Consider the following 24,648-nt stretch of genomic DNA (forward strand, 5'->3'; position numbering starts at 1 on the left):
TACTCGATGGCAATGGGTTTTTTTTGTTTGTTTTTGGCAGGCACAACTTCACTGAGGATCCACAATGTGCATGGAATCTGATGGACATAATGAATCCAGAGGTAACTGCAAAGTGTACTTCTTTCCAGTATCTCACAATCTGGTGAGTGAGAAAGACGTGATGTAAAATGGACAAAGACCACTACTGAACCACAGGTACACAAAGTTAAGGGAACACAGTGGACGGGGACTTTAATTATGGTTGAAAATTTTTCCAGGAATAATGAAATTTGTCTCAAGGAGACAGGTTTATCAGCCAGCAAAACTAACGGTGTGTTTCATGCTCTGAAAGGCCAATCTACTTTTCCACTAAAAAAAAAAAAAACTCTTCCACTAGGACCTATCAAAATAATACCACACTTACGTACTGTCAGCCCCTTGGGCTGACAGGTATGTTGATTTTCCATATGCTGAGCAGAGAAAGTAAACCCTGGTGGTATAGTGGTTAAGTGCTATGGCTGTTAACCAAAAGGTCGACAGTTCGAATCTGCCAGGCGCTCCTTGGACACTCTACGGGGCAGTTCTACTCTGTCCTATAGGGTCGCTATGAGTCAGAATCGACTTGATGGCAGTGGGTTTTTTTTTGGTTGGGAGCAGAGAAAGGTGAGTGAGCTCCTTACTTGTTGTCAGAACACGAAGGAATGAATTAGCAAGAAGGGAGAGGAAGGACATGTACTTACTCAGGAAAAATGCAGCAGGGAGAGAAGAGACCACATAAAGACAAACAACCTGGAGAAATTTGAAAGATGAAGAGAGGGTGAAACAACAAGAAAGATAGATGCGAGCAATCCCTGCTATTTAACCAAAATTATTGCAGTGGGCTCTTTATGACTGTCCTGAACGTTATACTGGGTAAACCAACGGACACACTGATTACCCTGAGCTCCTCCTACGTGTCGTCCAGGCATTCGAAAATATAAGTTTTAAATACAACTTGTTTCTAGGTCACGATGTGATACATAATCCTGTCTCGAAATACCAGCTGAAAGAGTGAATGCAACTTTTAACAACTTACTTAAATTCACTGAGGCATTTATTCATCTATAAAGTGGATAGCATAGTTATGGAAACCTAGTAAGACAACATTTAAAAATGTTTTGCAGAACTCCAGTGCTAACATCCTCTTGGCATGTTCTGAGGAGCAAACATCATTCTTTTAAAGGGACTTTACCTACTTCTTTTAAAGCAAAATATATCTTTTCTTTCTTATTTTAAAATAAATGTGTTAATTATAGGAAATTTAGGAAACAGTTTCGTAAAAAGAGGAAAATAAAAATCACCTAGCACCTAGTGTCAATATTTTATGTATTTCTTACCACTGTTTCTGGAGTAGAGTTAAACAATATGCAGTGAAATAGTTTATTTAGAGAATAATATCCAAGGTGTGTAAAATACCTCATCTTTTTTTCTTTTTTAATGGTCAACTCTGGATCTAATCGATAATTAAAATGTATAGAGATTCTATCAACTGCGGCATACTCTTCCAGGTAATGTAGGACAGACAGACTTAAAAGACATGTACTCTGCCCTTAAGAAGAAGCAATGTATTGAGGAGATAAGATATGTACATGTAATTGATGCTAATAATATACATACTATGAGATTCTTGTGAAGAGTAGTCGAAACTGTCTAAGAATATAGATAGTGGGTTGGAGTGGGTTGGAGTGATCCCTGGAAAATCTGAGTGGCATTCAAATAATCCAAGGACATGAGACAAGCCTTTCTTTATCAAATATTCTTTCCTTTTTAAAAACACATACATCATTACACCCAGTCCTCACTTATTGACTATCTTGTTATCTGACATTTCGCATTTACAACAGTAGTAAAAAATTTACTATCCAACTGTTTTGTGCATTAATGACGTATGTCTGCAAGTAATGAATGCAGATGTATGAGGCAAGAGTAACGCTGGCTGTGAATAAGGTTACGTACCAACTTGGCTGTGCCATGATCCTCAGTGGTTTGGTAGTTATGTATTGATGTATTTTGACAGTTATGTAATGATGTAATTTGGCAGTTATGTAATAATGTAGTTATCCTTCGTTTTTGTATAACACCAGTTTTTGCATAAGGACATGGTCTTTGGAACCTAACCATGTTGATAAGCGAGGAGTGGGTGTATACCATAAAACCTGTGGAAGTAGGAACCTGTGTAAGATGGAAACCTGTCAGACAAGGAAATTCAAATATTTTCCACTAAATAGAGAGGACACAGAAAAGTGGTGACTATATACTGTCAAAGGTGGAAAACTTGAGAGACCTGGAGTAGCAAGTCAGTCTCACTGCGTTCCAGCTCTCACAGGTTTCACTGTGATGTCTCCATTAGAATGGTTTTGAGGGGGACAAATTTAGATACAAATTCCATTTCTATTTAAAAAAAAAACCATTGCTGTCGAGTCAATTCCGACTCATAGCAGCCTGATAGGTCTGAGTAGAACCGCCCCCCCATAGAGTTTCCAAGGAGCACCTGGTGGATTTGAACTGCCGACCTTTTGGTTAGCAATCACAGCTCTTAACCACTGTGCTACCAGGGTTTCCTCCATTTCTATATAGTGTGGCATTTTCCAGAGTAATATGTTCATTATCTCATGTGACTGACTTATCTCAAGAGAAGAGATATTCCTGCTGTAAAGATAAGAAAATTGCCCTGGGGAGGTTGTATGACTTGGCATACCTAGTAAGAAACTGGAAACCGACTCCTGATTTTCTAACTCCTGGGCTAGTGTTCTTATTGCATATTTCGTAAAGGAAATAGTTTAGATGCTTCATCAAAAACGAGACAAATTTGAATACGGAGTTTAAAAAACAGTTGCTGTCTAGGTGATTCTGATTCATGGTGATCCCATGTGTGTCAGAGTTGAACTGTGTCGCATAGGGTTTTCGGTGGCTGATTTTTCAGAAGTATATAGCCAAGCCTTTCTTCCAAGGTACCTCTGGGTGGACTCAAACCACCTATCTTTCAGTTAGCAGTAGAGTGCCTTTACCATTTACACCACCCAGAGACTCCAATATAGAGTTTATCTTATATATATCAGCTACCATTATGTCTTGCCTGAACTACTGTAAAAGTCTCCTAACTAGTTCCCTGTTTTTACTCTTGCCCCAATTGTTCTTCTCACAGCAGCCAGAATGATTTTAATAAATAAATAAATAAATAAGATCAGATCACTTCCTGCTTAACTTCCTACTCCCTCACCACTCCAAATGACTGTTCACTGAACTGAGAGTAGAAGGCAAACTTCTTATCCTGACCGGCAAAGACCCACCTGGGCTTCGCCCACCTCTTTGGCCTCTGTGACCATACAAATTGGACGCTCCGGAACAATTTTCCTTCTACGGGCTCAGCTCTCCCATCTCATCTTTGCATGGCTCCCTCCTTACCACTAGGTTGGGTCACTACTCATATATCTCCTTAAAGAGATCATCCTGGACCATGCAGTCTAAGGAAGGTCCCTGCCTCCATCCCCATCAATTATTCTCTTTCATGTTACTATGTTGATTATAACTCTTGACATGATCTTTAATCATCTGTGTATTAGCTTATTATCTATTTTCTTATACCAAAATGAACACCGCACAGAGTCTGATTCACCTAGGTTCTCCCCAGGACCTAGAACAGAGCCTGGCTCATAAAAGTTGTTCAACAAATATTGCAGAATGCCTAAATCCTCATTTGAACTCTTTCTTGCACATTAAAGTTTCAGCATTATTTTAAACCTATTAACTAATTTTCCTCCTTTCCTGATTCTTTTCATATGCTTTGCACTGTATATTACCTTATTTGACTTAAGGCAAGACCAAGACCCATAAATCTGTTGCCATCGAGTCGATACCAACACATAGTGACCGTATAGGATGGAGTAGAATTGCCCCATAGGATTTCCAAGGCTGAAATCTTTCAGAAGCAGACTGCCATATCTTTTTCCTGTGGAATGGCTGGTGAATTTGAACTGCCAATCTTTTTGTTAGGAGCTGAGCACTTAACCACTGTGAGACCAGGGCTTCTTAAGACCAGGACTGTTACTTGCAATTTGAATCATAGATGTCCTTTGGCAGACTGAAGAGGCAGTGTGGTGGGGCTAGCAGGGCCTTGGCAACAAGCAATGTCACTGAGAGAGATTATACTATAAAATTCACCTAAGCCTGGGACAGCCTTGAATATGGTCTTAGCACCACCTAGAACTGGGAGTCTACGTTTCTTAAACAATTTTTTTTGGTCTAAGGGACCAAGGTGATTCTGATCCTCCAGCTTGACAGTTATCTGCTCATTTTACCAAGTCTCTCCTATGAAGTCCACTTTGAATAGGCAGATTGTGAGCTCAGGTGGCGTTTAGAAGTAGGGGTTACAAACAAGTAATGTTTCTCTGAACTGGCTGGATATGAACTCTTATAAATTCTTAGGATATTCTTTTGGGGTGTTTTATTTTTTTCTGGGTTCTAGGTTTTGGTCCTAAAAACTAAAGGTTGCCTTTTGGTCAGGGCCTTAACCATCTACTAACTTTATTCATTAGTTCAACAAATATTTGTTGTTGACCCAACAAATATTTATTTGAAGGTTTTTATATGCCAGGAAATACTGGTGGCGTAGTGGTTAAGCGCTATGGCTGCTAACCAAAAGGTCGGCAGTTTGAATCCACCAGGCGCTCCTTGGAAACTCTATGGGCAGTTCTACTTTGTCTTATAAGGTCGCTATGAGTGAGAATTGACTCAACAGCAACAAGTTTGGTTTTTTTATGCCAGGCAACGTCTTGCTCACATAGATACTACAATGTAGAGTAACAAAGAAAAAAATTAATTTCAGGTAATATGTGCTCTGAAGAAAACATGATGTTGAGATGGAGTGTGGCTAAGTGGGTAGGATAGAGGCATATTTCAAATGTGTTTATCAAGGAACATTTCTTGGCTGAGGACTTGACTCAAATGTTGGGAAGGAGCGAGTTTTGTGAGGGTCTGCAGAAAGTTCATTTCAGGTGAACAGGAGCAAAGGCAAATGAGCTTAATGTGTCTGAGGAAAGATGGAGGCTAGGATGGTTGGAGAATCAAGTTTGGAAGAGAAGTAGATGGTGAGGCCAGAGAGGGGGTAAGAGAGTAGAGCCTGCGGGACCTGCAGGTCCTGGTGTTTTCTCACTAATTAACATTAACAGTGTTCTTAGTAGGTTGAAATGCCCATGCGAACATAGGTTCTGTATGAATGGGAATGCCACATCCTATTTCCATAAGAATCAAAAGTTTGATTCACTGTTGTATTTCCAGCATCTGCATGTTACATGGTATATACATAGGAAGAGCTCTTGAAGAGTCTATCAAACCAATGATATAGACGTCAAAACCTCATTTTATGGAGCTCACCTCTCAGTTCCATATCAGTCTTGAGGGTCTGGGACTGTCAGAGGAAGAAAGTTGACAGGGATACCTGCCACCCTCTTCTCCAGTGGTCTCATGAGAGTGAGGGCATAAAAAAGAATGGCTTCTGGAGTCTTTGGGACTCTAAGACATTCAGAGCTTAGTTTGAACCTTGCTTCAGCCCCTGCATTTGTAAACTTTGGACACTTATCTGCAAGGTGTGCACTGGGAACTGAAAAAAATTCCTCCTTGTTCCTGAACTTGTTACTTTTCATTTTCAGAAACAGCTTGGAGGTGATGAGAATATTTTTTTGCTTGCTATAGCACACTTTTGTTAGGAAATGTTTCTAAAGCACATGGGGTGCCTTGGAAAAAAGGTGCTATATAAATACATGTGACTCACTGAAGCTGTAATTACCAACAACTGGGATTTCCTGCGTGAAAACAAAAACAAAAGGCATACTATCAAAATTTGGGGCTTAGGGGTTAACAAGAGCAATCTAGTTTCATTGCTATTTATCCAATTCTCATTTCCTCTCTAAACCAGTCGGTCTCAACTTTTTGAAGAGCCAAGGTGGCAAGCCAAGTTATGTTACAGCTCCCAACATCATGTCTACCTTGTTCAATTACTAATATCATACTTTGTTATACTTGAAGCACAATGACTTATCTCTCCTCAAGCTTTGTCCTCTCCAAGCAGAGGATTAGGGTATAGGATTCTTCACTCTTAACGTCTATCCTGTGGTTCTTTTATCCAATCTAAAATTAAGGGTGAATTTATAGGAGTTTGGGGGGAAAGGATAACATAATATGTAGCTTGAGTCTTCTTTGCTGAGACACCCAAACAATGGAACCTAATTTACCAAAGAGATCATTTGAAATAGTGTCGGTCTGTATTAGAAGTCATCATTCTCTCATTTATTTATTGTTAATGTTTTTAGTAACAAATATTTATTTAATACATACAAAGTATCATGGACTTCCTTATGTTAGAGATTCCTGCAGTTGAAGAACTTACAGGCTGTGAGAGGGGTTATTGTTTAAAAAGATCTTTTAAAATGGGGCTTTCTCTTATAAAAGGGTCCAATAGGCTGGAACCAAGGACAATATAGTATTTTAAGAGGACTAGACCCTGGTGACGTAGTGGTTAAGTGCTACAGCTGCTAACCAAAGGGTCAGCAGTTTGAATCCACCAGGCGCTCCTCGGAAACTCTATGGGGCAGTTCTATTCTGTCCTATAGGGTTGCTATGAGTTGGAATTGACTGCACTGGGTTTGGTTTGGTTATGGAGTTTTAGATTGTTCGATGTTAAAAAGATGTCTCTGTCTTCTTTCCCACGGTTCAGACTGAATCCGGCAATTAGGCTATATATTCTTTGGAGTCTATTTATAACGGCTTCTTAAGTTATGAATTTTGTGGCCTTAGAAAAGTTATATAACCTTCCCGAACCACGGTTTCTTTTGTGAAAAATGTGGAGAATAATGTTTCTCTATCTTGCATTTTGTTTTGAGAATTAGAAATAACTATAGCTCTGCATATAGGGTTGCTATGAGTCAGAATTGACTCGACAGCAATGAGTTTTTTTTTTTTTTTTAAATAGCTCTGCATGCCAGTAGATTCTCAATTAATTGCTAGCTATCATTATCAGCAACATCATTCTCTTACATTTTCAATATTATCAACTAGTGAAAATTTAAAATTCCTTTTTTTTTTTAGCAAGCCCTCATGTAAAACATCTTTCCTTATTATTTATTCCAGAATCTACAATATTGGGAAGGGGTCACAGTTGGGAAAATCATGTCAGTAATTTCAACTACACGAATACCATACATAATATATGCATGGCTTTTTTTTTTTTTTAGTTATACCCCATATCGTGACTCACAGTTCATAAAGATTAGTGACCATTATTAAGTCGATCAAAAGTCCAAGAGAATAGAAAATTAACAACAACAACGGAAAAATGGTTTCATGGTCTATTTTTGCTTCCCCCAAACTTAAACCTCAGATATAAGGGGATGATGACTTATGCCTTGGTAAGTCATGCCTCCACCAGATAACTGGATATTGGACAGAAGCTTCCAAACCTGGCTATATGCTCTACTCACCTGGGGAATTTTTTATTTTAAAATACATACTTGTAGTCCCAATCCCAGATTTTGTGCATTCAAGTTTCTATGAATGAACCTCAAAATCTTAATTTTTAAAAAGATCCACTACTTGATTTTTGTGGCAGACAGGTTCTAAGATGATCCCCAATATCCTCACCTCCTTGTACTCATGCCTTGTGTAATTCTTTCCCCTAGAAAATACAGCAAAGTTGATGGGATATCACCTCCACGATTACGTTATTTAGGATTGTGTGTCCTGCTAGTAGTTTCTCTCCCTTGCTTCTTTAAAAACAAGCTGACATGTTGTGAGCTGATCTATGCAAAGACTCATGTGGCGATTGACTAAGGGTGGCCTTTGGCCAACGATTACTAACAGAATTAGACTTTCAGTCCAACAACCTCCAAAGTACTGAATCCTGCCTCTACCCACGTGAGCTTGGAAACCAACTTAGCCCTAGTCAAACCTCCAGATGAGAACCTAGTCCTGGATAACACATTGATTAAAGCCCTGTGGAAGATTCAGCTAAATCTTGTGCAGGCTCTTCACCCCAAAAAAACTATGAGATAATAAATGTGTGTGGTTTTAAGTATCTAATTTTGTGTTAATATTGTTACACAGCAATAGATAACCATGCAACTCTGATATGCAGCCAGGGCTGCAAAGCAGTGCTGTATAGCATAGCTAGGGCAGAAGTAAGCTTGGTGTGTTTTCCCACTAAACTTCAAATAACTACTCATTAATTTTGATGGTGATGATGATGATTTGTGATCATGATGATGATGATAAGTTTTTATACATGTCCTAGGGGGTTTCTTTGGGAACTGGCAGTTACATTACTCTAATTTAATTTCTGGACCCATTGACCAAAGTTAAATGGAAAAGCCATAATTGATTTAGGATCCAAAATTCCAGTAGACTTCACTTCTCTCCAATGAACTTTTGCAATCTGGAACCTGTCCAAAGCCTTTGGTTGACATGAGAAATCCAGAAGCCCCTAGGAATTTGTCTAGTAATGAGATGAACTATTGGAAAGCAAGAAGTCTCCAAAGTTTTCCTAAATTTGGTTTGTCTCCCTGGAAAGAGTCTTTTAGCATCAAAGAAAATTCAAGCCCATCGAAGGCAGAAGTCATATTTGATTATTTATTAACATCTTATTACTAGGAGAACTAAGTAATATTGATCTGATTTCATCTACTTCTCACTGTAATTAAAGTTAGCACTAATAATCACTTGGTGGATTCAGAGTTTTTGAAGTCTTTACATTTTTGCTATATTTCCATTTTATACATAAAGTGTTTGAGACTCAAAGAGGTTAAAAACGGTATCTATTAGACTCAAAATAGCTCAGACTCAAGATTAGGAGACAAATCTTCTGATTCTTATCTGGTGCTCATTCCCTAATGGATAGTCTCTGCCTTTAATTTTTTTAACCAAAGCGTTAGGTCAGCTCCTTACTGCTTGGCAAGTAATGAACTATAAAATATAATGCACAATAATTGTACGATATAATTTTGCTTTAAAATAAGCAGCCAGAATTTGTGCAGTTTAGAGACTAGAAGGGCCATAAGCTTGCTATTCGAATATTAAGTAAAAATGAGTAACTATATAAATTATGTGAATGTGAAGAATTTATTGTTTTGATCTCTGTGTTCAGCACTATTTACTAATGATAATACATTTTCTTAAGCAGCTAGAAAGCAATACAAGTTTTGCCATCAATAGTCTTTGAGCTCCCTGACTCAGTGTAGCTGAAAAATGAGGTCTAAGAAAGTTTCCAAAGCCCTGAACGATGTTAGAGTCTGGCCCTTTCATGATCAAGTGATCTTTTCAGCTTTAATGGGAAAAATAAATCATTGTTAAAAGATAATCTTGTCACACAGAAGCCAAAAAGGTGCAATATCAATGATCCGACTTACCAAAAAATCGCCCTGTGGAATGGGATAAAGCAAATAGCACAGTTTGTTTTGTGGCTGCTGCGGTTGGTGGTGAGAATGAAGTAAGCTTAAGGAAATACCTCATTTTAAAAATAGTAAGAGGGCAATATAAACTCACTTAATGGAAAAATGAATGGACTTAATACAAGGGCTGTTTTATAAGAACAGAACTAGAAGTTTTGAAACCCTTTCCCAGATCTTTTTCTTGTTTCATCCAATTGCTTATTTCATGATGAAACTGCCAGTGGTTCCCATTCTTTCTCACTTTCCTCTTCTTTTATTCAATTTGTGATGCTGCAAATAATATGAACAGCACATGGATGGCTACTAAAGTTAATGCTTTGCTTTGCTTTAAGGTACAAGTCTATATGGTAGTAGTTTACGATGAATAGCTGGTAACACAAAACTGTTTCTCTAATAGTTTCTTTTCAGTGGCGCTTATTCTTAGTATGTTCAAAATAAACAAACCCATCTCTTCAAACTAATATCTAGTTTGGATTACTATGCCAATAAGATCTAGGTGAATAAAGATATGCAAAATGCAGCACCGTAAATTAATGAAAAAAAAAATCCTCCTCAGTTTAAAACAACACGCACAAATGAGCATGCGTGTGCACACATACACGCATACACACACCCACACACTCAACTAAGATTCTTGGCCATGCAGATTTATGGCATTTATATATTTTGTTCCTCTTAGTGTGAAAAAGTGAAGGAGGGTGTCCCTAGGAGTCTTCTTTTAAATTTTATTGCTATATATAGAAAATATGTCTAAAATCCTAGTAAAAAGTAGTTTCCTCCAGTCCAGGAAAACAGTGAGAAGGAGTATTTGTTACTGTGTGCTAAGAAACATCAGTCTGGAAAATTCCCAGTCAGTTCTTCATGTAGGGCTTCATAGCTCTCATATTGGCCCATGGGCTTGGGAGGCTTCATAGCTGATATTTTCCAAAAAGGATGCCAGTCTTTCCTGTCCCTTTTCTAAAGGGTGAAAGAGGGTGTTTATGCAATACCAAAGAGAGTCTGAACTGAATTTGGTGTTTGGGAAATAAGTCTAGCCAGGCAACTCAAACCAGTGTCTATGTGGGAAGGAGGGAGAATTTGTCTTGATGGGATCTCGAAGACCTACTGTTAATATTTTCCAGGACATTCACCAACATTCTCCATGCTGAAGTCTGTCCTTTGCAAAAGAATCCCCAGACAAGGAAACCATCAAAAGGTCACAGATCATTCTGAAGAATCAGCGTAGTGCCACAGGCTGATGACAGGTTGATGGCGGAGGTCATGGACCAGTGTTCTTTGGGGGAAGACCTCATAGAGTGGAAGAGTTGCATTAGCAAAATGTCACTGAAAGCTGTCACCAGAATCAACAAACAGGGCAGAGCACGGCTAACTAATGCACCAATAGACCAGTAAATCAAGAAGCCTCAATGCTTTTGCTGAAGGCTACAACAGAATATTGTGTTAAGGTAGTTCTTGGTCCAAACATAATACATAAAGCCCTACAGAGAATGGGAATGCAGGCTTCTTCATAACTGTTGGGTGTGCTCCCAGGCATCTCTCTTCTTGAACAGGTTTAGTCAAAATCTTATGGCAGTACTTATTGCTTACCACTACGGAGAAGGAGACTGTAGACAGAATGTCAAGAACAAGTGTGTGTAGCATGAAAAGAAAGATCTCCATTTTTATAGGAGTTAACCAACGATCAGTGAATGGGAAATTCAGAATCATGGCAGCGGTTTTCAGCTAGGCTCTGAGGCAGAGAGACCTGGGGTTTAGTTCCAGCTACCCTACTTATGCCCATGGAAGCAGCAGTCAAGAAATCAAATGATGTACTCTACCGGGCAAATATGCAGCAAAAGACCTTTTTTGAAGTTTTAAAAAACAAAGATGTCATCTTGATGATTTAGTTGTACCCAACCTAAGCCATGGTCTTTTCAATTGCTTTATATACATGTGAAAGCTGGACAATCAAAAACGAAGACAGAAGAAGAATCGATGCATTCAAACTATGGCGTTGGTGAAGAATACTGCCTACACCATGGACTGCCAGAAGAATGAACAAATCAGTTTTAAAAGAAATACAACCAGAATGCTCCTTAGAAGACAGGATAGAGAGACTTCAGCTCACTTACTTTGGATATGTCATCAGGAAAGACTTTTTGATAGAAAAGGACATCATGTTTGATAAAGTAGAGGGTCAGTGAAAATGAGTGGAACACTTAATGAGATGGATTGACATGATAACTACAACAATGGACTCAAACACAGTGACAATCATGAAGATGGTGCAGGGCCAGGCAATATTTCATTATATTATACATAAGATCACATGAATTGGAGTTGATGAAAACTAAAAACAATACCCCGCTGATATGCTGCATGACTTTGGGGGCATTATTTAAACTGTCTAAGCCTCAGTTTCCTCATCTTTAAAATAAGAATAATAATAGTACCTATTCTATGGGATGGTTAAAACAAACAAACAAACAAACCCATTGCTGCCCAGTCTATTCCGACTCATAGCAACTCTATAGGACAGGATAGAACTGCTCCATAGGGTTTCCAAGGAGCGGATGGTGGATTTGAACTCCTGACTTTTTTGGTTAGCAGCTGTAGTATACCATAGCTCTTAACCAGTGCGAGATGGCAGAAAATATTAAATTAAATAATATAAGTCAGTCAGTACAGTGCCTTGAAAGTAATAAATTATGAAAATTTTAGTTACTATTACAGTAATTGTATAATAATTATAAAAGTAGCTAAATTTTTATTCTTATTAAATTAATTATTGAATTATGATTGCTACTAGTTACAATTAGGACATACTTTTAAAAAGGATCACTATGAATTTAACTTCCGTGTCATCTGATCCGGAAGTATATAATAAGGGTATCCGATTCCTACTGATTTAGCAGATCAAATAGAAAAGCAAAACAAATCGAATCATTCAACTGATGTACCTAAAATTGCTCATGATTATAGCAGTCAAGAAAGTTAGTGAAACATGTAAATTGCAATTGAATTGTTCTTGAAAGTTCCAAAACTCAGTTTTCATTTGTCTAGCTTAATAGTAGTTAGAGTTTACTCATTTAACAAATGTATTTTTTGTTCTGATACTTAGAGCCTTCTGAAAAAGAAACATTGGGCAAGGTGAACGTGGAGAGAGAAGAGGTGTTGATACAGAGAAGATGTGCCAAAGTCATTTATATTCCATTTTAGAATGCAATAAAGTATGCATTGCACTTTCCTGTTGTTTTATACTTTCGAAGAAATTATTACTTTTGCTGTCATTTCATTACACACATACACAAACACACACAAACACACATGCACACAGGCAAGGCCACAAATGGTCATATTCATCCTCTCTGTATGTAGCATTGATTCTTTCCTAGGTTGGCTGTACTGTTAGGGACTGGGGCATAAATGGAAGGGAAGGTATAGTGTAAGCAACGAGCTTATGGGTCCAGTCCAGAAAATTCATTCAAAGGATAATCCGATTAGCAAAATTTGAGAGGGGCTGGTATATGCATTTCTTTTATCATCTAATTAAAAAAAAAAACAAAAACAAAAACTACACAACACAACTTGGGCAAAATCGCCAATATCAAAGGTCCTAATGTAGCATAATTTGTGTTGAATGTGTTCCGTTCTGACAGTGCAATAAACCAGGGAGACAGTTTACTGACAATTCTGTGCTACCAGATACCAACTCCGGCCTCTGTCCAGCTTTACATTGTCAACTCCCATGGAAACATGAGCAGTTACGTAGCCTCAGAGGATGCTCAAGTTTGGATTGGAAAAGACGAGATGGACAGATTTCATATTTTCATTGCAGGTTTTTTTTTTTTTTTTTTTTGCCTTTTTAAATTGCTGAGCATAATTTCTTTACAGGCAGGAAATGCAACCAGTGTTTGTTTCTAGCATGGCTTCTGTTTTCAGATTTCTTTTTTGTAGAAGAAATGTGTTGCCCAGCTGTCTAGAATCCCAATCAGGATATGGTTTCAGCACAAAATATATTACAAGAATGATTTTAGCTGGTTATAAACAGGAATGAAAATGAGGCTCTTCTATCCAATTTTACCCACAGAGAGGGGACTCTGTTTCAATCAAATGGGACCGATATGAATAAATGAGGTAAAGTTTAGTTTTGTGTTTTGCCCAGAAGGAAAAGTAACTGTTGAAAGACAAAGGCTCACATTCGTGAACAAGCAGAGCTATGGAGACTCTCAGTTATAGAGATTCTCAGAAATAGTGTCATGTGGTCACCGGGCAAATGTAATGGAGACATAACTTAAAAGTTCAAACCAAGTTGAACTTCTGGAGAGTTTGATGCTTCCCAAAATTAACACCTGAAAAACATACACACACACATATTACACAGCAAATATTAATTGAGAGGCCCCAGGGCTAGTACTGGGTATTGGAGAAGGATATGAGGAAGATTCAAGTCCTAGCTTTTGAGGTGTATATAGAATCATGGCAGACACAGATGTCTCTACCAGTATCCTATTTTTTGATTCTAAGACATTCAAATTTTAATGTTTCTGAAATACAATTACTAAGTACATTTAATTATTTTCTCTCCAAAAGATGCATTAAGTCTACAAGTCTTACAGTAGATGAAATTTTAGAAGTTAGATGAAATTCAATCCTATATGCACATACTACTGTAAATTTAACTACCCAGTTTAATAGGAACACAGGAAAGGAATCTCTTTGCCTGAAGAAATGTAGTGGGCTTCCTGAAGGAAATTGCTTATAATTTGGGCCTTGAAGAAAGAGCAGGAATCTACCAGGCTGAGAAGCTTGTGTATGTGGGTTGGGAAGAAAAAGACAGGAGGCTATTCAAAGAAGAGGGAACAAATATCAAAGGCAGTAAGAAATATAACAGTATGAAAACATCAGAGAACAGTTCATGAAGGTATTGTGAAGGAAATTCAGAGGATCTGAAGCTATCTAGAAGCTAGGTGGGAGGCCAGATCATGAGAAGTTTGTATAGACTCTCCTGAAGGCAATGAGACACCTCTGATTGTTTTTAAGTAGAAGGAAAATTAACATGTATGGAATAAATACCGTAAGTCTGGCATGGTACTAGAGAAATGCCATATGTATCTAATTTAATTCTCACAAATGTTATCAATGCATTTTCTTCCTGTTTTTAGTGATAAAGAAAGGAGGCACAGAAAGGTTAAATAAGATTCTAAGGACACAAGGAGATCCAGTTTAGTTCTACCCATTTGTCGATTCTAAAACCTAAAAACTATCTATAATACCACCTTAAGATGTTGAGGGAACACTGAAGGCTCGGTTACAGAATTCTTGCCTTCCATTCGAGAGACCTGAGCTTGATTCCTGGCCAGTACATCTCAAATGCATCCACCACCCATCTGGCAGTGTTAGACTGCATGTTGCTATGAGCCCTGGTGGTGCAGTGGTTAAGGGCTTGGCTGCTAACTGAAAGGTCAGTAGTTTGAACCCACCAGATGCCCCATGGGAGAAAGATGTGGCAGTCTGTTTCTGTAAAGATTTACAGCTTTGGAAACCTAAGGGGGGCAGTTCTACTCTGTCCTATAGGGTCACGGTGAGTTGGAACTGACTCGACGGCAGCGGGTTTCGTTTAGTTTTTTGTGATGTTGTAACAGGTTTCAGACTAAGATGGACTAGGAAGAAGGACTTGGTGATCTACTCCTGAAGTATCAGCCAAAGAAAACCCTATGGGTCACAATGGTCTGACCTGCCACTGATCATGGGATGGCGCAGGCCAGGCAGCCTTTTGTTCTGTTGTGCATGGGGTTGTCATGAGTTGGGAGTTGACTTTACAGCAGCTAACAGCGAAAGATGTTTAAATCTTCTTGTCTTCCAGATTTCCTCATTTTTAATTCTTTTCTTTACCTATTATATATTTTTTTGACGTCTGCGACTTTGACTCCTGCATTTTCCATCATTCATTCATCAACAAATATTAAATGCCTATTATATCCCAGTAACAATTTTTTGAAGCTGGGTTACTTGCTCTTTCTTCTCAACCCCACTTTTAGTTTGCCATATTCCACTCATTGATTCTACATAAACTATTAGCTGGTCCCTCTCTCTATCTCATTCATCTCCAGGTAAACCTGTTATTTTTCATTTCTCTGGTGATAATATTTGAATTTCTTCAACTTTCTCTTGCCCTCCTTTAAAGCTTTTATAGTTATATATTCACAGCACGTACAGCCCACAGTCTGAAATATTGTTAGAGATGAAACAACTGGAAAAATGACTGAAGTGAAAAAATCACTTACCTTGGTTGATGATAAATCTCAACTTCTGTATTGTTGCCAGATTGCCACTAACTCGATATATTCCATCAACATCTAGACCTGAAACAAAAGGGCATATTTTATATTAACTTATATCAGAACTGGGATGGTAAAAGAAAATATATCTTAATGAACATGTGAGGATGAGAGTAGTAATTACAACCAAATATTTCTTTCTCACAGAGAAAACAGACACGTTTCTCTATCCTAAACTCAGGAATTTAAAAAATTGTAATCCCAATAAAACTATCAGGGAGAGTTAGTCATCATCAAATTTGAGTCTAGCAGAACCATAGAACAGCAACAATAGGTAGTGTGATGGTTAATTTTATGGGTCAATTTTACTAGGCTATCGTGCTATTTGTTTGGTCAAACACTAGTCTAGATCTTGCTATGAAGGCTTTTTCATGTGAATCAGTTGATATTAAATAAAACAGATTACTCTCTGTGGTGAAGTAAGTTCCTTTATGTAGACTTTTGCCTTGGTTCTTTGGAAAAACAGCTTGAGAGATTTTTCCCTAAGCTCTGAGGAGTTACCTTTGCTCTAGTTTTCTAGTTTTGCCCAGAGGGTTTGTTACTTTTGTCCAGGGTGATTGACATTTCCTGGGTAAACTGTAAATGAGAATGGTTTAATAATTTTTGCCTGGCCCTGGGCTGCAGCCTGCCCTGTGATTGGTATGCACCTTATAGGGATTGGTCAATAGACTATGCAAATGAAGTATCTATAGCCTACTATGTAAATAAAGTGTCTGTGGCCTACCAAGAGAGGATTAGCCAGTTACTTGCCCTGGTGGGAGGGTCATGCCTTGAAATTGATAAGGAGTTTGTAGATATAAGCAGTCAACCCCACAGACGTTTCAGAAACAGAAAGAAGCAGGAAGACAGGAAGCAGGAAAAAGCAGAAAGGAGAAAAGGGAACAGAGAAGAGACAGGAAGCAGAGAGGGAAAGAAGGCAAGGAATCATCTTAAAGAGATGTAACACGAGTTAAGGGCTGTGACACTGAAGACAGCGAGAGGCCTAGAAAAAGCCCAGCAGCAGAACCAACAGTGACAGGTGTGGATGGGGCCTGAGGCAGAGCCAGAGGGGCCAGACCTGAAAGGGGCTCTACAGCAGAGTCGGTGGTGACTGATGGCAGGGCCGAGAGGAGGCCTGTCCTGAGGTGGTGGACAGGAGGCCTGTCCTGAGGGGGCTAAGAGGAGGCCTGCATGGCTGAGAGAGCTGTCCTGCACTGAAGAAGGGAGACTTTGCCTACTTGCTTCCTGACCTGATCCTGAGTTGTAGCCTATTGATCCTGATCGCAAGTTGTACCCTGTTACTTCCTTAATAAGCCACTTAACGGTGAGTATGGTCTGTGATTTCTGTTTGGCCACTGCAATGGATTATAGAACCCAGAAGAGAAGCAGAGAGTGCCATAGGAGGGAAGGCTGGTGTCAAAAAAGTTGGAGGGTAGAGATATGTCTGACCTCCACCTCATGGGTATCAGCTTTGGGTTGACCCTGGACATTATCCCCCATGAAGTGAGACAGTCTCTGATGCTACTACTACCCTTACAAACCCTCCATGATGTGAGAAGACCTCATCCAATCAGTTAAGAGCCTTAAGAGCAAAAATTAAGGTTTCCAGAGGGAGAAGAATTCTGCCTCAAGACTACTGAACAGACATCCTGCCAGAATTTCCAGCCTACCACCTGGCCAGATTTTGGCCAAGAGACTGCTAGAATCTCCAGTTTGTTGCTTAACCTTCAGATTTTAGACTTCTCAGTCCCCACAGTCACATGAGTGACTCTCTTTTTATATATATCTTATTTGTTCTGGTTCTCTGGATACTTCTGACTAAGACAGGTAGCATGGGCTTATACAATATATTTAAAATTGGTTCCCAAAGAAATGCTACAACTAAACTGGGGAAATAAAAGGACTCCTAAAAATATGTGTATTATTGCCCATTTTTTGAAAGCTAAAATAATCCAAGGGGTTTGTAGAATCTTTTCTTCCTTTCTTTCTTTCTCCCTTTCTATCTTGTCTCTCCTTCTCTCTCTCTTCCCTCTAATCTACTCTTACTCTATATTCTGTTTTTTTTTCCTCTGTTCCTGTGCCCACTATTAGCATAACATAAATTAGTCTGATTATTTGACACTACAGGATGAAAATCTTATTCCAGATGTGTAACTAGTTTGAAAAATCTCTAGTATATTACAGGTAATGGGGTGCTCCATTATGGAGGGAAAAAGGATACGAAACCCTTGACAAAATAGTAAAATTAGTTTCATATCATTTTAAAACTGGTCATCTGTAATTCAAACTAGCTTATACTACTCCTGATAGTAGACTTGGATAATCAGCCACACATTTATTTATATATATAAAAAAAAAACTGTTGCTATAGAGTCGATTTTGACTCACAGTCACTCTATAGGACAGAGTAGAACTCTCCCATACAGGTTCCAAGGAGCGGCTAGTGGATTTAAACTACTGACCTCTTGGTTAGCAGCCAAATGCTTAACCACTGTGCCACCAGGGCTCCCATCTATTTATAGCATCCGGGTATTTCCGTGACCAAGATATAGAGAAAATGAATAAACAAGAAAATGAAAAGAGAACTACTTATTCAAACACTACTATTGCCCCCTAAGAAATGCTAATAACACAATTTTAATGTCATGAGTATATATTCTTTGATGTGCATAGGCCCTCAGAGAGGCCTGAGTGAAGTTACCAGTCAAAGCAGAGGCCACTATATCTCAGTAGCTTCTCTAGGGAGATGGTACAGCACCATGGTTAACCACTGCATCAATTCACAATGGTAGTAAATGAATTGGTAGACATTATTGTTACAGTATAATGGAATAGAGGCTTTGCAAAGTTCTTTCCTGATATGAAATGAGCTCCTTTGTTTTTTTTCATAGCTCCATGCTTTTATATACTTTTTATTAGGAACATTTCCACCATAGTCTAAATTATTTCATCAATAGATTAGTTTAGGGCCAGATAACAGCTTGTTAACACCAGTATTAATGACATGATTCAGAACAATCATTCACTATGGGTTTTACTTTTCCATGTAATAAACTATAGAATACCATGAGGTGATATAAACATAGAATGGCTAGTATCAAATGTTTTAATTTGTGTGAGTTTTGTGGTTCTAGAATAATCTAATAATAAGTCACTGAGAGTTTGCTACTTGGTAAGAACTATGAATTTTTATTGGATGAGGCTGGACTCCTATTAGCAACAGGTGAAAGTGTCTGAAAGCAAAGGCACAAAATAGCTTCTTCCTGACGCACAAAAAAGCTCTGTTAATCTAAGGGTACTCCAGTTTGTTTGTTTTTTAAGTACAATGTGCATTTGATAGCACAAATGTGACAATCATTCTAATTAAGAATTTTCTAATACATGATTCCTGGTTTTAGTACTGGTCCAATTGGTCTTCAGTTTATACACATATTTCCAGAACTTTAAAAAGATTAATTTATGAATAATATTTTCATAATTTTCTCTATTGATTAGTCATTAGATAGTGTTTGGTACCTGCGAAATTTTTAAATAATTCTGATAGCTTTAAAAAATGTTAAAATGTATACATTTACATGGGTGTGGTCCATTTCAAAGTTTTCCCTCTTGGGAGTATTTAATTTTATGAACACCCAACCATTAAGGAAAATATCAGAATTCTGTTCTTAAAATCACTTTCAGTGTCCTGGTACCATGCACAAAAAAAAAAAAAAAAAAAAAAAGCACATGATGACAAATTTGGGGTATTTGAGGATAGTCTGGGATTTTGGAAGTTGTCAAAGGTAATTCAGAATCATGAGAGGGGAATAATATCTACTTGGTTGCCACCACAAATAAGCAAACAATGATCAAATGAAAATAGGCCAGATTTCCTCTATGGGTTATTGGTTTCTCTGATGGAATTTAGGGGAAAAAGAACATTTAGGGAAATAGAAATGTCAATGGAATATGTGGGTCTATGCTCCTATTATTACTCAATATGTTTGTTACAGAATTAGCCCCAAAAATGATTAAAGATGAAATGTTAACATCTATTAGGTTGGGTATGAAAAAATTAGAAAATTTATCCTGTTTCTTTTTTTAAACTAATTTTTCTTTTGTTAGAAAGTTAGACCCTTATCATTGGTCAATAATAAATGAAAGTATTTGAATTCCAACAAATTTTTATTGAAAATAAGATACCTTACATAAGCCTCACTTTAATATGCATATCCCTGTAGAAAAGGTATAACATCAAATTTTTTTCTATTTTGAAACTGGGACTCCTCATTTTCTGATATTACTTTATATGCTATTGAAATGTAGATGTTGTTTAGACTTATAAACTGAATTTCAACTACTAAAATTCCCCAGTATCCAAAACATTTCTTTTTTTCCTATAGAAAGTTAAAGCTACCAAGTAAGAAGTACTCTCTTTGTCTTTCATAAATTTTAGTAGAAATATATGTTAAAACAAACCAAAAAAAAAAAAGCTCAGTAATCAGATAACATTTCAAAGTGAAGTATGGGTTGCATATATTGCACGAACAACCGGAAAGTACTACACTGTTTAAACCAAGAGGCTTCATCCAAAATTAATAACCTAACTTTCTTTTGGAGTGAAAAGAGTGAAAATGACTGTTAGCACTGAGTCACAGCAGAGAACTGCTTTGTGGCTTAAGATAGAAACCAGAAAGTAAGAGAGGAAAGCAAAACATATTAGATGCAATTTGAATCCAACTTGACATAACTTCCAAGCCCTTTAGATTCAGACATATCAACACCATCTATCCTGGGAGTGATAACAACCTCTGACATTAGTGACTCCTGCTTTGAATGGTTCATACTCCCCTGCTATCATACTTTTTAAATTACATAGAGTGAAATAACAAAGTACGTATTTAAAAAGGAGGATATCATATCTTGCGAAATAATCGGGTATATACCAGTGAATTTTGGCAGTTATAAATTATATAGGTACAGTTTTGAGGTTGATTAGCTTTCCCCTGTATGGCTCAGAGAATGGCAAACCAAAAATACTGGGAATATTACCTAAATTACAATTATTCACGTGCCATCCTCTTTTTGCTTCAAGAACTTTGAAAGTTATGCCAAACCAAACCAATGTAAATTGGTGGATTTGGATATCCTTTTCACGACCACATTATCCTTGCTGGATTGGAAACTACTTATTTTGGAAATATAATTAAACCTTTTACGATTTTTAAATGAACAATGTCTTCAAGGCGCCCACGTTGTGCTTTGGTGAAGTATGGAGAAAAATCATTTTGAGAGGTACCTCTTTCAAGAAAATAATATGACTGTGAATGCTGACAGGAGTTTTGCCTGATAGGCTAAAAATACTTTGGGAACACGATGAAACGAAGTCATTTTATGTTTTTTTAATCAGACTGGCATTTACAACAGTAACAAAAAATTCTCTGAAGAAATCCACAGTCACGGAAATGTCATTTATTTGTTCATTATCAGCTAACCTCCTTATGTTTCAAAAGTGTTTATCATTGACAGAAATCACTGGGTATTCCTGTAGAGGATTTTTAAAAAGTCCTTCCTCCTCCCTCTTCTTCTGAAGAAGCTTAGAATAGGATAGACACGAATTAGGCGTTATTAGACCAAATGGTGGTCTAACCCCAGTGGAAAGAATGTAGCTGTCATGAGTAATTCCCACCATAAATCTTAGGCACTTTCCAAAAAGAAATCTAGGAGACCAGCACTGTGTCCAGAGTTGACTGGTTTATCTGCCAAAGTTTGGGAAGCTTTTAACAATGCAGATGAGCCTGTTAAAAATAGTTCCAAACTGTTAGGTTTGTATCCTCAGGAGCCCAAATACTGGACTAACCACCAAGGATACGAAGTGCGAGCCTGGTTGAGAGGTGTGCCCCAAGAGCCTGCTTGTTTTTCTGACACGTAACATAATACATCTAAACCTCTGGAGTCTGCAAATGTGGGCTGGGAAATCTGCAAAAACAGTTCCTCTCCTGAGATTTATGATGCTTCCTAATTCCTAGGAGGCCAAAGCTACCGCAACAAGAGTCATTCTCCTGATACTTTGGACTTCTGGCTTCTCCCTCTGGCAAGACCACTGAGCACAGGAACACCCAGAATGCCCCAAAGAGTCTGTTCCACATTTCTAAGTCCTTCAGAAGGTCCTGTTTGGGTTCAGAGCTAAATATGAGGGGAGGTTTTTGTGTCATTGAGACTGATTCATCTTCTTCTAAACTGAAGTGAATGTTTCCAAGCTTCTATTGCCAATTTATCCATCCACACACTTTAAATTTAATGTCTGAGAGTAGAGAATATAATTTAAAGCTGTTTCTAAATTTAATCTCTACTCCGTCTCAATGGTTAGTATTTATGCTGTAACAATGTGCCCAAAAGACTTAATTACTGCTAATTTCTTATGAGATGTCCATCCTTCAAAAATAATCATTTTAGGAATTAACTGACGCAATTGTTCCATAAACAAAAATGAGTTTACTCTATATGTTATTCTATATATTTACATGCATATCTATATAAATTATATTCTGTAACTCTATACGCAATAAATTATATATATCTATAAACCTGTTGCTGTTGAGTCGATTCCGACTCATGGCAACCCTATAGGGCAGAGTAGAACTGCCCCACAGGGTTTCTGAGGAGTGGCTGGTGGATTCGAACTGCCAACCTTTTGGTTAGCAGCCAAGCTCTTAACCACTGTGTTCTAGGGTTGCTACCAACTCCACGGAAACAGGTTTGGTTTTTGGTTTTTGGATATAGAATATGTAATGTATACATTCTATATTTATTCTATAGTCTAAACATATGACTTTATAATAATCATCTAAAACATTTTTTTTACTATATATAAAAAACCATATAGAGAGGTTATTTATTTACTCACTATCAGGAAAAAGCAGGAGTTTCTGCATTCACAGTTCTGACCACATATCTATATATCCTATTTCTCTTTGTCGTTAATTACATTTCTATGTCTATTTCAGTTTCTTAATATATCAAACTATCTCTGTGTTAAAAAAAAAAAAACAAAACAAGGAAATTAATGCATTCACTCTTCCTTCCCACTCTCCTCTCACTCACCACTTCCCAAATTTTATTCTGTTTTTATTATTTGTATTATTAAAGTTCATAATATTTTACTTTGTTCTTTATAATTATTTTGTGACTTATTTATGTATTGATATTAAAACCAAAATACCTGTTGCTACGGAGTCATTATTAAATAAAAAAAGAGTGTAACTGGGTTCATCATTAAAATTTGTTTCATATGAAAGAGCCTCAAAAGCCAAGGTCTCATAGATCCTTCTTCCCTCCCTTCCTTCCTTCTTCTTTTTTCTGCCTTTCTCTTTGTTCCTCATTTTCTCTAAATCAGTGCTGCTCTGTAGAAATTTTCACTGTGATGCAAATGGTCTACATTTTTGCTGTTCAAAAGAGAAGCTACTGGCCACATATGGCTGGATATTGAGCACTTGAAATGTGGCTAGTACAAATGAAAAACCGAATTTTTTAACTTAATTAATTTTTAACAGTTTATATAACCATGTGTGGCTAGTGACTGCCATACTGGACAGTGCAGCCTTAAGACAGAGTCAACTGTAACTCTTCTCTTGTATTCCATTTGTTTTTCTTTCTTAGATTACAGTTTTTTCATTTGAAGTAAATATTTCAGAATACTTCTTTTATAACGTATAGGATCAGTAAATTTTCTTATTTCTTCCATCGTAATGGTTATTTTCTTTTGCTATATAATTGATTGATAATTTGAATATTTAATTTTATTTTCAAAATAATTTATGCTTCTAACTTTGAAAATATTGTTCCATTATGTTCTAGCATCCCTACCACTAAGTCTGATGTCAAGTAGATTCTTGATGCATTGTAAATAAATTGCTTTTTCTTTCAGGAATTTAAAAGATTTTCTACTTAAATTTGCAGCAGTAAAATTTCACTAGGATGTGAGTACATCTGAGCACTTTCAGTTAGAAAACATTTTCTTTTATTATTTGCTTGAAGCACTTACTAATGAAGATCACAGACCGCAGCCTTCAGTATGGATTACACCTCAACATAAAGAAAACAAAAATCCTCACAACTGGACCAGTGAGCAACATCATGATGAATGGAGAAAAGATTGAAGTTGTCAAGGATTTCATTTTACTTGGATCCACAATCAACAGCCATGGAAGCAGCAGCCCAGGAATCAAAAGACGCATTGCATTGGGCAAATCTGCAGCAAAGGACCTCTTCAAAGTGTTGAAGAGCAAAGATGTCACCCTGAACACAAAGGTGCGCCTGACCCAAGCCATGGTATTTTCAATCACATCATATGCATGTGAAAGCTGGACAATGAATAAGGAAGAATGAAGAAGAGTTGACACCTTTGAATTGTGGTGTTGGTGAAGAATATTGAATATTCCATGGACTGCCAAAATAACGAACAGATCCCCCTTGGAAGAATTACAACCAGAATACTCCTTAGAAGCAAGGATGGCGAGACTGCGTCTTACATACTTTGGACATGTTGTCAGGAGGGATCAGTCCCTGGAGAAGGACATCATGCTTGGCAGAGTACAGGGTCAGCAGAAAAGAGGAAGACCGTCAACAAGGTGGATCAACACAGTGGCTGCAACAATGAGCTCAAGCATAACAATGATTGTAAGGATGGCGCAGGACCTGGCAGTGTTTCGTTCTGTTGTGCACAGGGTGGCTATGAGTCGGAACCGACTTGACGGCACCTAACAACAACAACAACAACATTTTCCTCTACGGTTTCCCTTTTCTCCTTTATATTGTTTTTAGGTGCCCTTGAGTCAGTTTCAGCTCACAGAAACCCTACGAACGACAGAAGTAACACTGCCTGGTCCTGCACCGTCCTCACAATCGTAGTTATG

General features: G+C 37.6%; 1 protein-coding gene across 12 annotated transcripts in view; it reads right to left on the minus strand.

The window, feature by feature from the left end:
* The window catches only part of ARHGAP15 (Rho GTPase activating protein 15), a 710,746-nt gene that overhangs the window by 206,060 nt on the left and 480,038 nt on the right, over window positions 1–24,648 (minus strand). For all 12 annotated transcript variants that reach the window (XR_010322327.1, XR_010322332.1, XR_010322330.1 and 9 more), the window contains one exon: window positions 15,722–15,799. Coding sequence is in view for 6 of the 12 variants with exons in the window: in XM_023542980.2 (XP_023398748.1) it covers window positions 15,722–15,799 (78 nt within the window). In the remaining 6 variants the exon portion in view is untranslated. The remainder of the gene's footprint in view (window positions 1–15,721; window positions 15,800–24,648) is intronic.

The sequence above is a fragment of the Loxodonta africana genome, chromosome 6, assembly GCF_030014295.1.
Source record: "Loxodonta africana isolate mLoxAfr1 chromosome 6, mLoxAfr1.hap2, whole genome shotgun sequence".
NCBI lineage: Eukaryota > Metazoa > Chordata > Mammalia > Proboscidea > Elephantidae > Loxodonta > Loxodonta africana.